Source organism: Schistocerca americana, chromosome X (assembly GCF_021461395.2).
Source record: "Schistocerca americana isolate TAMUIC-IGC-003095 chromosome X, iqSchAmer2.1, whole genome shotgun sequence".
Classification (NCBI taxonomy): Eukaryota; Metazoa; Arthropoda; class Insecta; order Orthoptera; family Acrididae; genus Schistocerca; species Schistocerca americana.
This window is the reverse complement of record NC_060130.1, coordinates 594,338,055-594,354,538: the sequence shown is the minus strand read 5'-3', so window position 1 is coordinate 594,354,538 and position 16,484 is coordinate 594,338,055. Positions and strand designations below refer to the sequence as shown.

Sequence of the window (16,484 nt, the reverse complement as noted above, 5' to 3'; positions counted from 1 at the left end):
ATACAAATTTTGTGCCCGTTTATCTACTTGAGATCTTATTAGTTCGAGACCTAAGTTAGTGATAAAAACTCTTCTGCGGTTTAGCAAATTCTTTTTCCAATTCGGAAAGTTGTGGAGGAAGAGTGAATATGCATTTATTGCTGCTATGTCAATGAGTGTGTAGAAGAGGGACAAAGGCCATCTTCTTGTTCCTCTCTTTGTGCTGTAGTGTCTTGCCATCTGGTCTATGGTGTCCACGCCTCCCTTTGTAGAATTATAAAAAAGATTTATGTTAGTCTTTTTTGAGTCTTCATTCAACACCCCTTCTGAGTGATAAGTTGAAAGCATCAACAGCAGTCGTTTTGGCTTCTCGCGGACTAGCGTTGATGCAAGAGTAACTGGTGGCCTCTGTGTCTGAGGGTCAGTATAAGCAAAGATGGAAGAGTGTAAACTGCGGCCAGTTGTAGTCTTCAGCTCTTCAGGTATGTGTCGTCTGTTAGACTGTAGGGTGCCAACAAGTGTGAGGTGAAAATCATTCCAGAGAGTCTCAGCAAGCTCCACTGAAGTATAGTACCGATCTGTGGTAACATTACGGCCTGATTTTTCAATAGGTTTTATTAGTCTCTTTACAATTTCCATCGGTCCATTTGAATGCTGTGTATTTCCTGACTTGCCTGTATAGATGTCCATGCTGATCACATATCTAGTCTCAGAATCAGACAGCATTCGAATTAGAATGCCGTATTTTCCAGGTTTTTCTTTTAGAAACACCTTGAATGGACAGCGACCACGGAACAAAGACAACATCTCATCCACTGTTGTATGTAGACCAGGAATGAAATACAATGGAAGTGAAGAATTGAAGCTTTCAAAAATTTCCCTCATTGGAGCAAACTTGTCAGTCTGGCGACAAATTTCTCTTGTGTTCTTATCATCAAACCTCAATATTTTAGTCAATTCAAAAAATCGGGTCCGACTCATTGATCCATAGTACACTTGTCGGCCCTGAAGCAAAGACCATAAATCTTGGACAGGTATCTTATTGTCATGATTTGAACCCATGATTAGCAAGAGTCCTATATAACAAAATAACTCATCTTCATCTGTGTGCTGAATACCTAGTCGAGAAGCCTCTTCATTTGAGTGTAGTTTTATTAGATTCATAATTTGAGGTGTAAAAAAGAGCTCTATAGCCTCTTTCGGAGACGCAATTCTTCCTTGTTGTCCTAGCCCCATTCTTTCTCGCACTATATTTTGTACAGAACGCCGATATTGTCGAGATGGCTTCGTAATATACTCTCGTCCACTTTTTGCAATGAATTTATCACATTCCGTATCATTATCATCTGGTGGATTGGCTTCAACCTCATCTTCATTCTCAGACGATGAATCAGTTCTAATTTCTTCCACATCATCATCCACTTCACTTTCCTCTAAATCTGATTCGTTCAAAACTTATTCTAGCACTCTTTCAATGGAACTATCACGTAAACGATGTCTACTCATGTTGCTGGTTTAACAGCAGCAGAAACACTGAAAATAACAATGGTCCGCTTCATAATAATATGTCTGAAGGCAACAATGCCAAAATTCGTTTCATGGTAAGAATTTGAAACGAGAGACTCAACCTCGTAAATCTTTCCTTGCTATTACCAACGGGTGGGCTTCTAAGGCCCACAGAGAATTAAATCAAGTAAATGAATTTTAATTACATTTTTATTCCGAAATTCTGTAATGACTCAATAGTACATTCAATAACGAACAATTACCTTTGCTTTCAAGTTCATATATCAAAGGGTGTGGATACAACATAGAAAAACTGAGTCAGTGGGCCTACGAGGCCCCCCGTTGGTAATGCTAGGGTTAAGATTCATGAGAGTTTTTGGATGGCAAAGATTTGATATGAACTGGTGTATATATATATCAAATTCAATTATGAAACTTCCTGGCAAATTAAAACTATGTACTATACCTAGACTCTAACTCAGGATGTTTGCCTTTTGTGGGCAAATGCTGAGAGGAGGGGTCATGAATCGTGCTTGGGTGACTCAGTTGGTAGAGCATTTGCCCACGAAAGGCAAAAGTTGAGAGTTAAAGTCTCAGTCCAGCTCACAGTTTTAATCTGCCAGGAAGTTTCATATCAGTGCACAGTGCGCTGCATGTTAAAAATTCATTTTCTAGATTCAAGTGTGTTTTCCACATAAAGAAACTTGAGAATACAGTAGGTGTCAAATTCGTTGATTATGGACCCAAACTACTTTAAGGAGATCTCAGAATTAGATTTGGTAGCGTTGAATAATACATTCGTGTGCAAAACTTAAGGATGAAAGTAACTTTCACATGATTTGTCACTGCCCAGTAACATAGCTCAATGAAACTTGGATCGGACATAGGAAAAACTGCTACACTGTAGTACAGAAGGTAACTGAAGGAAATACAGAAATGACACTTTTATTCAAAGACAGTAGTTACACTGAAGTTACTGTGATTTATGAGGGTCCCCTGGAAATTACAATAGGTAGCACGTGGTTTTTAATAGGGTGTCTTATCACTACGGATGACAATGCATCTCTGCAACTTGCACCCATGCTGGCTACAAAATTGGTAATGAGTTCTTGTGGTAGGGCATCCATTCCTCCCTTAGTGTAGTTGACAACTGCTGGATGGTCATTGATACACGTGGACATCCCACGCATGGATGATGGGATTTAAGTTGGGGGCTGGGCAGATCAGTCAGTTCGCAGAATATCCTCTCATTCCAAGATCTCCTCCACATGCGCTGTTTGATGCGGTCGTGCATTGTCATCCATAAAATGATGTCATGACTGAATGCACCCTTGAAGATGCACTTGGGGAAGGGATAGTCTCACAATAGCGTTGACCGGTGCGTGTACTGTGTTCAAAGATTTGGAGATCAGTACCCTTATCCAATATTATGCCTTAACATGTGGACCACCTAAATGACCACGTGCAACAGTGTTCTGAAGGGCATTATGTGTTCCTACCTCTTGTCATATAAGGGTATGTCCAGCATTGTCAAACATGAACTTTATCATCATCCTTAGAAGCGGTTTATACAGGTGATTAGATTATCTGCTCTAAAAAACTGCTGCTTAAACACTTTATTGGTCCACTTAGCTTGTACAGTCATTTGAACTGACAAAACCAGACAGTTGCTCAAACTACTGTTGTCAAAGTATATATAATCTAGTGAGTGGTTTCCTGAAAGTATGGAGATATTTTGTGCAACTGTAAATGAAGTACTTGGGAGAAAGTATGCTGTAGCCCACCGTCAAAAACCCAAAAGGCAGGTGTCATCATGGTGAAGCAATTGAATCTTGCTTGATCAAATACATAGAACTCCATGAAGATTAGACTGAACAATTTTTTCAAAAAAATATTATTTACTATGCTTTTTACCAAACTTATTGACCAACTTATGCTATTAACATTTGGCTTACATTGTGCATATATAGTTTTTCGTATACACATGAGAATCATCATCATCATCATCATCATAATCATCATCTGGCACCAAGCTTCCTTTGCTCATTTAAAGTTTGCTACAATTGCACAGGGATAATACTCCGCATTAATCTGTAGATATTTTGGATTAAGCATATAACTTGTTTCCTATCAAGCCTAGGTTTCTTCTAATGCACAGGAAACCTCCATTTCTGTAGCTTAACATATTTCTTTAGGAGTCATTTACTGTTACATTTGTGAATATTATTCTGCAGACTTGTTATAACTGCACTATGATACTTAACTCATGGATTGTTAAGGTCCGATAAGAAAGGATAACCTTTCAGTGTAAGTATTTATTTTTGGAAAGCGTGTGGCTTTGGACTGTTACTTTAAAATATTGGAAGTTAATCATGTTAATTTAGATGGTAATAAGAAATTTTGTGAGTAATTGTATTTTAGTTTAATGGGTAAACATATGTTTTATTATGTAGGATACATGGATTTCAGACCTAAGAGCCAAACTCAATCAGTTCCTGTTTGAACATAGCTGTGGACCAAGTGTTGCACCACAGTTATTACAAGTATGCAATGTATTCCACAACCACAAGGAAAACAGCAGAGGAACCACACAGTCTGTGCTACTTTCCAAATACCAAAAGTTGCGGCGAAACTATAACAGCTTGCGATCAGATCATCATAATCTAATTGGTTTGGAGCAACTTTTTATATTCCTGGTTAAATGTAGTGTTTTAAGGAAAAACACACTGTGGCTTTGTTGCACATTCTATTGGTATGTCTTATGCACCATGGTTTAGAAATGAAATAGTTGCACAGTGTTTGATGTTATGTTGCACAGATTTCTATTTATATGTGCATGTGTAGAAATTGCTCTTTAGAAGAAATTACTTAAAAAAATAAAAATAGTGTTTGGTTCCATGTTGGTTTATATCCATACACTCCTGATCATTGAAATTAAATGGCAAGAGAGAAAACTGTTGACTAGTCTCAATTTTTATATATTTACCTGTTATGCATCCCAGTGATGAAGTTTCATCTTGAGGAGAAAATTTGTCTATAGTGTCAGTTACAACGAAAGGCAATCAGCATTCATATTTACATGTAATATCAATGCCAGAAAACAATCAGTTGTGACCATATTTTCAACATATAAGCTTGGCTGCAATGATTGCGTTACATTGGTCAGAAATCTCGCAGTTCCATAAATGTGTAAGAAAGGTGCTAGGCATTAAGTCATTTGTGAACTTTGTGTATTGTGGGTCAGTGATTGGATTTATTGGTACCTGATAAAGGACAGTTTGTGGGGTCATGAAGTACTGGTGTCTCGACCTACTGTAGTTAATTGTACAGAGACTTACATTTGCCTTGGCCATGAACAACCAATCAACACAAATTTGGAGGACTGTGAAAGGTACATAGTTGAGGCTAACACCATCTTGGCAGCTAGCAAGTGTTAAGAGATGTTGCTCTGTAAGCAGTTGACCAGTCAATTTGGTAACACATTCTTGATTACCATACACTGCACATTCATGTAAACTAGATCATAAATGGATTATCACAGAATATGGTCTATATGCACCTGTGTTTAATAAGAATTCATCATCAAAAGACAGTTAAGTCAAAATAGTTCTGTTAGCTTGACAAGTTACCTTTCCCTAGTGTCTGACATAAATTTGTTTGGTGTCAGCTGCATGAGGCAACAGATTCATTGTGAATGGTGTCAACAAAGCTGATGATTATTGTTTAGTACTGTGTGTATGTAGTTGACAAGAACATATGGAGTAAATTTCGAGAAACACACTACAGATTACAACATTGCACATTTTTCAAAACAGTGCTGTCATCTTTCAAGATGAAAGAACTAGCCATTTTGCACATCATTTGGTAAAATGATACATTATATAAAGTGGTCCAAAATGTTTTTAACATGACCTTCATTGCACAAAAATGTAAAAAAAATTCTGCAGGTCACAAACGTTATGGTGACAGCCTTTAGACTTGTAGCTACCTTAGCAGATAGCATGTCAATGTCGCTGCCCAATTGCTAAAGTGGCTCCTTTGCGGATCTCACAAGGAAGTGTGGATCCTGTACCCCTACAGATATTTTGTGAGATCAGTAATTTAACATAGGACTTCCACATCAAAAGTCACCAATGCTAACAATTTAGTCATATAGGCTATTCACATTTCTCATAGTTTACAACTGAAACTAACATAGTGGTATCTGTCCATAATTAGATAAGTTTTTTTTACATATATAATGATGTAGTCTCCTCATTTTTCAACCAGCTGACATTTGCAGTTAATACACTGTAGAGATATTAGGAGTAGATCAGATTAGATTAGATGCAATTTTTATTCCAGTAGCTCCATAGTGAGGGGTCCACTAAGAAGTAGAACATGTCAGAAAAACAAAAGTACCCTTTAAATGTTTACAAAGAAAAACAAAGAAGCTAATGTACCTTCCACAGATCCCAAGTGAAATAGCCCTCATGCATGTAGAATAAGTAATAAAAAAAACCCTCTTGAACATATTTTTATTTAAAAGGTAATAACTGGTCACAAAACACACAAATGTTCAATACACTGAGGTGCATATGATTATTCTTAGGCCATTGTAGCCATACTCATCAAATATAAAAACCATTTTACAACACTTATTTACAATGACCACAGTACTGCACTGGTTGTGTGCAGAAGTCAGATTTTACAAACTTGTTACTTGATATTATTAGTAACATACAAATCAGTTGGTTCTGCTTAGAAATTCATAACTAGAGTAGATGTAGTTAATCACTAATAAATCTTTTAGGCTCCCCTTAAACTGAATTTTGTTAGTAGTTGAACTTTTTATGTCTGCTGCTGTGTAGACACCTTTCTGGACCAAGGTAAGTGACTTTAAATATTTGTGAAGATTGTTCTTATTTCTAGTATTGACTCCATGAACTGATTTGTTAGTTAAAAAAAAGAGATATGTATTTTAATGACAAATTTCAGAAAGAATTAAATATACTGGGAAACAGTAGTTAGTGTCCCCAATTCCCTAAACATGCCTCTGTTGGATGTTCTCAAATTCACACCACAAATAATTCTTATTAAACATTTTTTGACATGGAAAACTCTGGCTTGACATGGTGAGTTACAAAAAAAAAATGTTCCTGTATGACATTGTTGAATGAAAGGAAGCATAGTATGCTAGCTTTTAATTTTGATATCACCTATGACTGACAACATTCACATTGGAAATAGAGATTGGTTTAGGCACTTCAGCAGTACTGCGGTATACTGCTCTTCCCAGTTTGATTTGTCATCAAGCAGTAATCCCACCAATTTAACATTGTCAACTTCTCTCTGTTTCTCATCAATTTTAGGCATATATTGGTGGGAAACCTCTCGAAAGTTCTGAACTGCATGTAATGTTTTTTAATCTTTAGTGACAAAGTGACAGCAGTAACCAGGAACCATTTATTAATGTTCATGAAAATTTCAGTAACTAGTCTTTCTAACACTTGATTTGCTGTTATTGCAATGTTTGTATCATGTGCAAACACAACTGTATTTGTATCTGCTAACATTACAGACAAAAGGTCATTACTGTACACAAGAAAAGAACCATAAGATGGAACGCTGTGGGAGACCACATGTAGTTAGTTCTCAGTTAAATGATGCCTCATAGCTCAATACATGTGTCTTTCCTTCCCATTCTACTGTACTAATCTAATTTATTTACAAGGTTGATGTGATTTACATAGCCTTTGACAAGTCACAAAATATACCACTAGCCTGTAATTTATTGTCCAATGAATTAAGTGCATTCTCACTGTTTGTGTAAATAGCCTTCTGAATATCGGAACCCTTTTGAAATATGAGCTGTGGCTTTGACAATATATTATTTGTTGTCACATTGTTAAGAAGCTGATTGTTTATTACCTTTCCTAAAATTTTTGAGAATGCTGGCAAAAGTGATATTAGACATAAATTTGACAGTATTCCTTTGTCTTTTATAAACAAAGCCTTAACTTAAGCACATTTCAACCATTCGGGAAATTCCTTGCATGCTTTTGTGGTTATTGTTAATATGAATACTTAGTGTGTTAGGTTGAACAAGTGGCAGTCTTAAATTCATTGGTGGCATAGTCCATGTCAATTCAGGCAGGCTAGGGAAAAATCTTACCTTCATAGTCTCGGATGTTACTGAATTTAGCATATGTTAAAGTGAAGGACTAAGTAAGGAACACACACTTTTTTTGTTTTCTCAAAAAACAATTTCTGCTCTGAGATACAGCCCTCCAAAGATGACTCTGTGCATACCATTTTGAAGATGCAAATTTTGGAACAAATTTTAAAATCTCTGGAACAGTTCTAGATCTACATCTACATCTACATCTATACTCCGCGAGCCACTTTACGGTGTGTGGCGGAGGGTACTTATTGTACCACTATCTGATCCCCCCTTCCCTGTTTCATTCACGAATTGTGCGTGGGAAGAACGACTGCTTGTAAGTCTCCGTATTTGCTCTAATTTCTCGGATCTTTTCGTTGTGATCATTACGCGAGATATATGTGGGCGGTAGTAATATGTTGCCCATCTCTTCCCGGAATGTGCTCTCTCGTAATTTCGATAATAAACCTCTCCGTATTGCGTAACGCCTTTCTTGAAGTGTCCGCCACTGGAGCTTGTTCAGCATCTCCGTAACGCTCTCGCGCTGACTAAATGTCCCCATGATGAATCGCGCTGCTTTTCGCTGGATCATGTCTATCTCTTCTATTAATCCAACCTGGTAAGGGTCCCATACTGATGAGCAATACTCAAGAATCGGACGAACAAGCGTTTTGTAAGCTACTTCTTTCGTCGATGAGTCACATTTTCTTAGAATTCTTCCTATGAATCTCAACCTGGCGCCTGCTTTTCCCACTATTTGTTTTATGTGATCATTCCACTTCAGATCGCTCCGGATAGTAACTCCTAAGTATTTTACGGTCGTTACCGCTTCCAATGATTTACCACCTATGGCATAATCGTACTGGAATGGATTTCTGCCCCTATGTATGCGCATTATATTACATTTATCTACGTTTAGGGAAAGCTGCCAGCTGTCGCACCATGCATTAATCCTCTGCAGGTCCTCCTGGAGTACGTACGAGTCTTCTGATGTTGCTACTTTCTTGTAGACAACCGTGTCATCTGCAAATAGCCTCACGGAGTTGTTGCGCTTTTTTTTATTTGAAAGCTAATTGCTTTATGATTACAAATAAATCCTCAATTTGGACTTAACTGTCAAAGTTCTTTTACTATAGTGTTCTGAACTTTTTTATAATTTATGGAATTTTTTTTTTTTTTTTCAAAAATGCCAATCCATAAAATTAGGATTTTTTTTCTGCTGATTAGTACCATATTGTTCTACATTCCCTGAAAAGGAGAGCTTCCACTTTTAGGTTGAACAGGTTTTATAAACAACAGGTTTTCTGCCATACATACAACCTGTTTTATTACCACATTATCACATAACAGGCTCATAAAAATAAAAACTTGCCCTTAGTTAACATAATTTTAGTTTTGAAAGATGAGCAAGAGACTCATTTTTCAAGCATTTTAAATGGCTCCAAAATGTTTGTGAATGGTCCAAAGACTTAAAACTTCCAATTTATATAATTTCTGTGCTCTTTGTTTTGTACTGAAGTTAGCCAGTCAATGAACTAAAAATGTGTCCCACTGCTTCAGTATCTTCCTTTGATATAGAGTGATGCCTTCCTGTTGAACCAATATGAACTGGCAAACTTGCAGTCTTCAAAACATTGTGAACAGGAAGTGAGCATTGATGACGTTGTTGCTGTCCTTCAACTGGTAACCTATATCCAGCAGCTGGTCCATGTGGTAGAATAAAGTTCACTACACTTTCATTTAACATGTCTATAATCTCTGCAATCCACCAGTCACATTCATATACACATGCCACAACATCCCCCTTATCTGGTTGTGAATCTGAATATTATCCTGCTGTTTCTGAGGTGTTGGCCGAACGAACAAAATTTCTTATTTCTTGCTCCTTAAAGTTCGTGCAATATGAGTTTGCCCATCACTTTGAGTCCAAAAATGTGTCCTGAATTCCTTTCACAGGAGTAGTTTGTTTGGACCATTCTTCTTTTTTCTGCTTGCGGAATTCTTCTATGTCCTTTTTGGACAAAAGAATCAGTGCTGTGGATGTGTAAGATTTCACGACTCTCGTAAAATCATCAGCATTCCGAATCGCAACTGTATTTGGTCTGGAAAGATTGTTTTGTAGCATGGTGCTTCAGCAAGCCTCCTACACCATCACAATGCCCCTTCCAATGACCAGTAGCACTGTATACCCAGTCAATTGGCAAAAGAGACTTGCTCAATTCAAACAGCTGATAATGATTTTTTTAAATGACTAGGAGCACCATTAGAAATAATGATGATCTTCTCTGCCCCTGTTTGCGGTGGAAGAATTTTGCGCATTGCTAGCAAAGCGTGTGCTGAGTCATGTCCTGTGTCATCTCTTATAATTGCAACACTTGTGGTCTTATTTTGAAAATATGTCACTCCTATAAAAACTGAAACCTGGTCATTACTTTAATGATACCATTGTACTTCTTGTGGGATAATTACAGACCAGTCCTCAGCAAAATCACAGTGAAGCACAAAGCATAGTTCTTCAGCCTGTACGCACCCTTTCACTTCTGCAATGTGCTGTTGTTGCAATTTCTTCATATGCTGGTGTGTTACTGCTTTCACTGATCATTTACTAAGTTCATCAAAGGCAACAGTTTTCATAATTAGTTTATTTTCCTCCCATGTCACACATGTAATTTCTGCAGAGTTATCTGCTACGTCTTCCAGGCCAAGTGTCTGTAAAGAGTCCTCCCTTTCCAGGGCAGTCACCACATTCATGAAACAAAAGAGTCTCTTGCTTTACGCCACAGACTACTAATGACTTCACATGCCCAACCAAGGTGTCCTATGTCATGTGCTCCAGTAAATTCTTCAAAGTTACCACATAAAGTTCAAAATTTGCGTAGTGCACACATAAACAGACATCTCTAAGTGGGTGTGAAACTACCCACTTAGGTCATAGTGCATAAAATTTTGATCTTCCAATATGTGAAGTTGTATAGTTGCTCTTATAAATTGCAAAAGTTTCTTTAATACTTGCCAGTCATGTACCTTTCACAACTTTTTGACCTTTAACTGTTACAGTTATAGTGTCTTTCTTGTTGGCACTCTGGCGAGAACAGTCCCTTTTATCTTCCAGATAAAATGACTGCACTATTTGAACTTGAGCTGCTTCTACAGCATGACCATAATAGGGATCTGGTCTTCCAAAGACTCCTTTTACAGACCTCACATTTCTTGATTTGTCTACCATGTACTTTGGTGCTGATGGAATGTGGTTCAGAATTGTTTTCTTTGAAAATGTCTCTGGAATAATAGTTAAACCTTGCACCTTTTTACTGTAGAACGCGCAATATTCAACAGCTGAATTGATATTTGTGAAAAATTCCTGGCAAGAGGTGCAAGAATGCTTTGGTTCATTTTCCTCTGAAGATGGAATTTCTACTTTGAAGTTTTGCTGTAGTGTATTCATCCATAGCTTTAGTAATTTCTCCCCAATTTCTTGATGCGTAGAGTTTATGATTAAAGTTCACTGACCACAGTTTCTTAACAGGACCAGCATCTACCTCTGTAGTTGACTGATTCAGGCTATTTAATTGTTCCTCTGTTTATGCAAAATCTGCATCATCTGCACCATGGGAGGCTTCACGTTGTTCAGATACTATCATTGTTGTTATTCTGTCAAAACATTTAGAACACAAAAGTCATCACTGGAAACATCTTAACTTTGAAACAGTGTCTTCAAATCAGAACACTTATTCCCAACCTGAACAAAATCTGTTCTTTTTTTGTTTGTCTTATACATCGCTCTTTTATGGATATGCAAATAATCGGCATACTTCGCTCTCCTGTGGCCCCAGTCAGAAGACATTTCAAACAGTCCTTTTCACAAAACACACTGCAACTGTGTCAACTGTCAAATTCCTCACGAAAATGCAGAACTCACTGGATGGTCTCAGATTTCTTACAAGCCTCTTCAGTAAAAAAGATTAACACTGAACAACTACTATACAGAAACCCGCAATGACAACCATGACAACGAAACTGACAAGAAACTACAACAAAGTGTAAGAAATATCTGCAACAATGAAACTGATAAGAAATAACTGCAACAAAGACAATAGAAATAAACATTGTAACAAAAACAAAATTGTAAGAAACAACTTCAGTGAAGACATACATTACCCTTGAAAGTTAAAAAAAATGATTTTTTAAAATAAAACCTGTCCAACTTAAAAGTGGGAGCTCTGTGTTACTGAGAATGTAGTACTACATGGTACTAATTAACAGAAAAAATCTAACTTTTCAAAGGGGGAAAAAAAATTCTCGAAATTATAAAAAAATTCAAAAGGCGACAGTAAAAAAAACTGACAGATATGTCCAAACAGAGGATACTATTGTAATAACAAAGCAATTATCTTTTAAATAAAAAAACTCTAAAAAATATCTAGAACTGTTAGAGAGATAACAATTTTTCCAAAATTTGCATTTTCAAAATGGTGTTCATAGTGTCATCTTTGGAGGCCTCTCTCTCTCTCTCTCTCTCTCTCTCTCTCTCTCTCTCTCTTACTCTTACTCCTGAATTTTAACATATGCTAAATTCAATAACATCTGAGACTGTGAAGGTGACCCCAGTGCCTGAAGTGATATGGATTATGCCTGGTAGGATACTGGGAAAATGCAGTCACTCTACAAAGCAAGATTTTAGAAGACACTTGTGTGATCAAAACTAGAGTACTGCTCAAGTGTGTAGCATAATTACCAAATAGGACTAGCAAGGGTTACTGAACATGCACAAATAAAGGCAGCAAAAATAGTCCCAGGTTAGTTTGACTCAAAGGAGACTGTTATGGAAATGCTGAAAAACATCAACTTATAGATGCTTGAAGATAATGTCAACTATCCCATGAAAGCATATTTACAAAGTTTCATTAACCAGTTTTAAGGGAGGGATATACTACAGTCTCCTGTGTATCTGCAAGGAAGTCCTGAATCCATTTACAAATGTTGTCTGTTTCTTGGTAAGTGAATATTTTGTTCTCTCTCATTCAGAAGCAGAGAGAGTCAAATGTCATCTGGCCATACTGATTTAGGTTTCTGTGATTGTTGTAAATCCACTAATACAAGTCCAGTTCTTTGAAAAGGAAGCACTGAATTTCCTACCTTATCCGTAGCCTATTGAGCATGTGCTCTGTTGCTAATAACCTCATCGACATGTAGGTTAAATATACAGAAAGCCTTTCCAACTCTGTTTGTGAACATTGCAGGGTGAGCAGCCTCCTGGAAATTACACCTAAATTTTTTTCTTTGCATGTAGATCAGAAAAATTATTTTGCGTTTCATACATGGTGAAAATTCATTCAGGATGATTTGTTGCTTGTGTAGTTTCTCAGCAGGAAAGCCATATTTCACAGAATTGTTTTTATGATAGTTTTCAATGTGTTTTTCACTCCTGTTGAGCTCACTTAGTGTTGTCATAGTTAACAACATGTGGACTTTCAATCTTCTGTTTTTGAGACTTTTTCCTAGACCTTCTTTGGGATAGATAGTGATGGGAATAATGCCTTTTATCATTGAAAGTAGCCACGCGGAATAGCCGCATGGTCTGGGGCGGCTTGTCACGGTCCGCGTGGCTCCACCTGTCAGAGGTTTGAGTCCTCCCTCAGGCATGGGTGTGTGTGTTGTCCTTAGTGTAAGTTAGTTTAAGTTAGGTTAAATAGTGCATAAACTTAGGGATGGATGACCTCAGCAGTTTGGTCCCATAAGACCTTACCACAAATTTCCAAATTTCATTGAAAGTAGAAAATATTCCACAGCTCATAAGTTGACTGTCAGTGAATATGTTCAGTACCCTCATGTCCACTTGATAAAGCACCTTTGCCTTGCTGAATAGGTGACTGTTTTATACAGAAAACTGCTCTGAATGTGTGTGGACACTGTAGCCCCAGGCAGTTGCCAGTGCTACAACCATCCATACAGGCATGGACCACGGGTAGTCACATCTAAAATCTGCAGGCACACTACAATGGGACATCATATACAAAGAGCCTGATAATATAAATAGCCCAGTTTGTTTTTGACAAAACTTCTCGCTATCGGCACAGCATCAGTTGCCACCAGCTGCGCTGCTGGCAGTGTTGTGATCGCAGGTGCCTCTTCTCATCCATGTGATCCTCTGCCCACTGTATGCATGACTGTATTCTTCTGTCAGGCATGTATGAAAGGCACCATCTGACCACTCCACTGCAGTGTGCACTCGCTGTGTACGTGGCTGAGCTGGTTGAGGAGCAAACACCACTGCGTCCAAATTGTCAGGCCATCATCGATTGTCTCCTCCATGTAAACTTGCTGAACTTCATCTCCAACCCATCCTCCAACTTACCACTGCCTGTCCAGGGCTCTCACCTTGCTAGACATCACTGCCAATCATCTCAGGCAATCATCCCAGTCTTCCACCTCGCTGGACATCACCACCAATTGTCCTGGGTTTCTGCCTCACTGGGCATCATCTTTGGCTGTCCTGGGATGCTGTCTTACTGGATGGCTCTCCGACTATCCAGGAATTCCCTGTAACTGGACAAATCTCCGATGGTCCAGGGCTGCTGTCTCGCTGTACACACCTCTGACCTTGCAAGACTGCCATCTGATTGTATGCATTTCTGATTGTGTCCACAAATGCCATCTCCATGGATGCATCTCCGACTGTCCAGGACTGACATCTCTGTGGATGCATCTCCGACTGTCCAGGACTGACATCTCTGTAGATGCATCTCCAACTGTCCAGGATGACTGTCATGCTGGACATGTGTGTGACCATCCAGGGCTACTGCCTCGCTGGACACCATCTCCAATCATCCAGTGATTCTGCCTCTTGACTGCTGCTCATCCTCTAGTGTTCTACTGTTCTCGATTGACCGTGCGCTCACGAACCGCATCTGCATTATTATAATTCAGTTCATTTATGTAAATAAAAACTCAATTGCTCTCTGCTAACTGTACAACTCACTCACAGTGCATTGCTTGCTCCAGTTACGAACACAAAAGTGGTGATGAAGACCTTTCTCCCTTTTCTTTTTCTTTTCCCAAAATATTCCATTGTTTCTGTCGTGGACTGAGTATCTTTACAATGCTGGAAGGAGATGCTGTGCCTCCAAAAGCAACAGATGAAGCCACACCAGGAGTAGATGTGCGCAGTGCTACAACAGAGTGTGACATGCATCCATTTTCACTCTTGGTATCAGTTCAGGCATCTGCAAAGATGCTCTGTCCTCTGCTGCCACCAACATCGCACATGTGTTTTGACATTTTTCTGACTGCCACTGGTGCTCCTGTTGCTGAGCACTTCTGCCACCATGCACTGCTGCTGCCGCTAGCCCCCTGCCGACATCCAACCCGTTACTGGGTCAGCCACGTCAGCCCTCATGTAGTTGGCCCATTCAACACTGACACTGTCCCAGCCACCAGCTTTGCTGCCAGGCTAGGCACCTCTGCCACTAGACCAGCCACCTTCGCCGCCTGCAGGGCTCCCTTTGGCACTGCCGTGACTCCCTTTTCTGCAGGTGTGGCCTCCTCCTGCCACCAACGCAGTCTCCTGCTCAGGTCCAGCCTCCTTTGCTGCCAGTCTGGCCAGTTCCTTTGTGTCTCGGGGGACCGTCATTGATAGAGCATGTCTCCCATTAGCCACAGATGCCCTGCTGCCACCATTGCTTCTCTGGCAGCGGTCAGTGGTTCTGTCTGTCTCCTGTCATCCACAGAGATGCCAATTTCTCGATCATGTCTCCGCCAGCCGTTGATAATAGAGCCTTGTCTTCCATCAGCCACAGTCACCCCGTCACCACAATCACATTTCCAGCAGCCATTGATGGTCGAGTCCTGTCTACCATTGGCTGCAGACACCCTGTCACTGTGGTCCACTACCATGAGCCTGTGTCTCCTCCCTTCAGGTGCTGAGTGGCCTCAAAGCTGGCTATGCCATTTCTTCTGAAGGGAGGAGGCGTACTGTAGCCCCAGGCAGTCACTTGTGCTACAACCAACAATACCGGCAGGGACCGCAAGTCTACAATCTGTAGGCAGCAGTGCTCTGGGGTTCATATACAAACAATATAAATAGCCCGGATCATTTTCGACTGATCGCCCCACTGTCGCCATGACACTGGAGGTGCCTGCCACATGCATGTTGCCATACACAGCACTGGAATCAAGTCCATCTGTTCCCGTTGCTGAGATCATGTGCTCACTGCATGCATGCCTGTATTCTTCTGTCTAGTGGGTATTTACGGTACCACTTGGCTGCTCCACTGCAGTGTGCTTAGTGTGCTCTCACCGTGTATAAGGCTGAACTGGTCAAGAATCAGTCATCATACTTCCTCTGAGGTGCCTAACTAGGCTTCAGCCATTTCTACAGCTTGCTGCTGACTGTCCAGGGCTGTCACCACAATGGTCATCATCTATAACTGTCCAGGACTCTCGCCTCACAGGGTATCACTGGTGATCAACCACGACTCTCACCTTGCTGATCATCATCTTCAGCTCTCCAGGGCCGCCATTATGCTGAATGCATATCTGTTCGTCCACTCGCTGGGCGCATATCCGTCTGCCCAGGACTGCCGTCTCGCTGGACGCATATCCGTCTGCCCAGGACTGCCGTCTCGCTGGACGCATATCCGTCTGCCCAGGACTGCCGTCTCGCTGGACGCATATCCGTCTGCCCAGGACTGCCGTCTCGCTGGACGCATATCCGTCTGCCCAGGACTGCCGTCTCGCTGGACGCATATCCGTCTGCCCAGGACTGCCGTCTCGCTGGACGCATATCCGTCTGCCCAGGACTGCCGTCTCGCTGGACGCATATCCGTCTGCCCAGGACTGCCGTCTCGCTGGACGCATA

At 40.0% G+C, this 16,484-nt stretch overlaps 1 protein-coding gene across 1 annotated transcript in view; it reads left to right on the top strand.

Moving 5' to 3' along the window:
• Positions 1-16,484, top strand: part of LOC124554973 (lisH domain-containing protein ARMC9-like) — a 194,469-nt gene that overhangs the window by 23,662 nt on the left and 154,323 nt on the right. Inside the window, exon 5 of the mRNA XM_047128710.1 lies at positions 3,939-4,155. Within this exon, the coding sequence (XP_046984666.1) occupies positions 3,939-4,155 (217 nt within the window). The remainder of the gene's footprint in view (positions 1-3,938; positions 4,156-16,484) is intronic.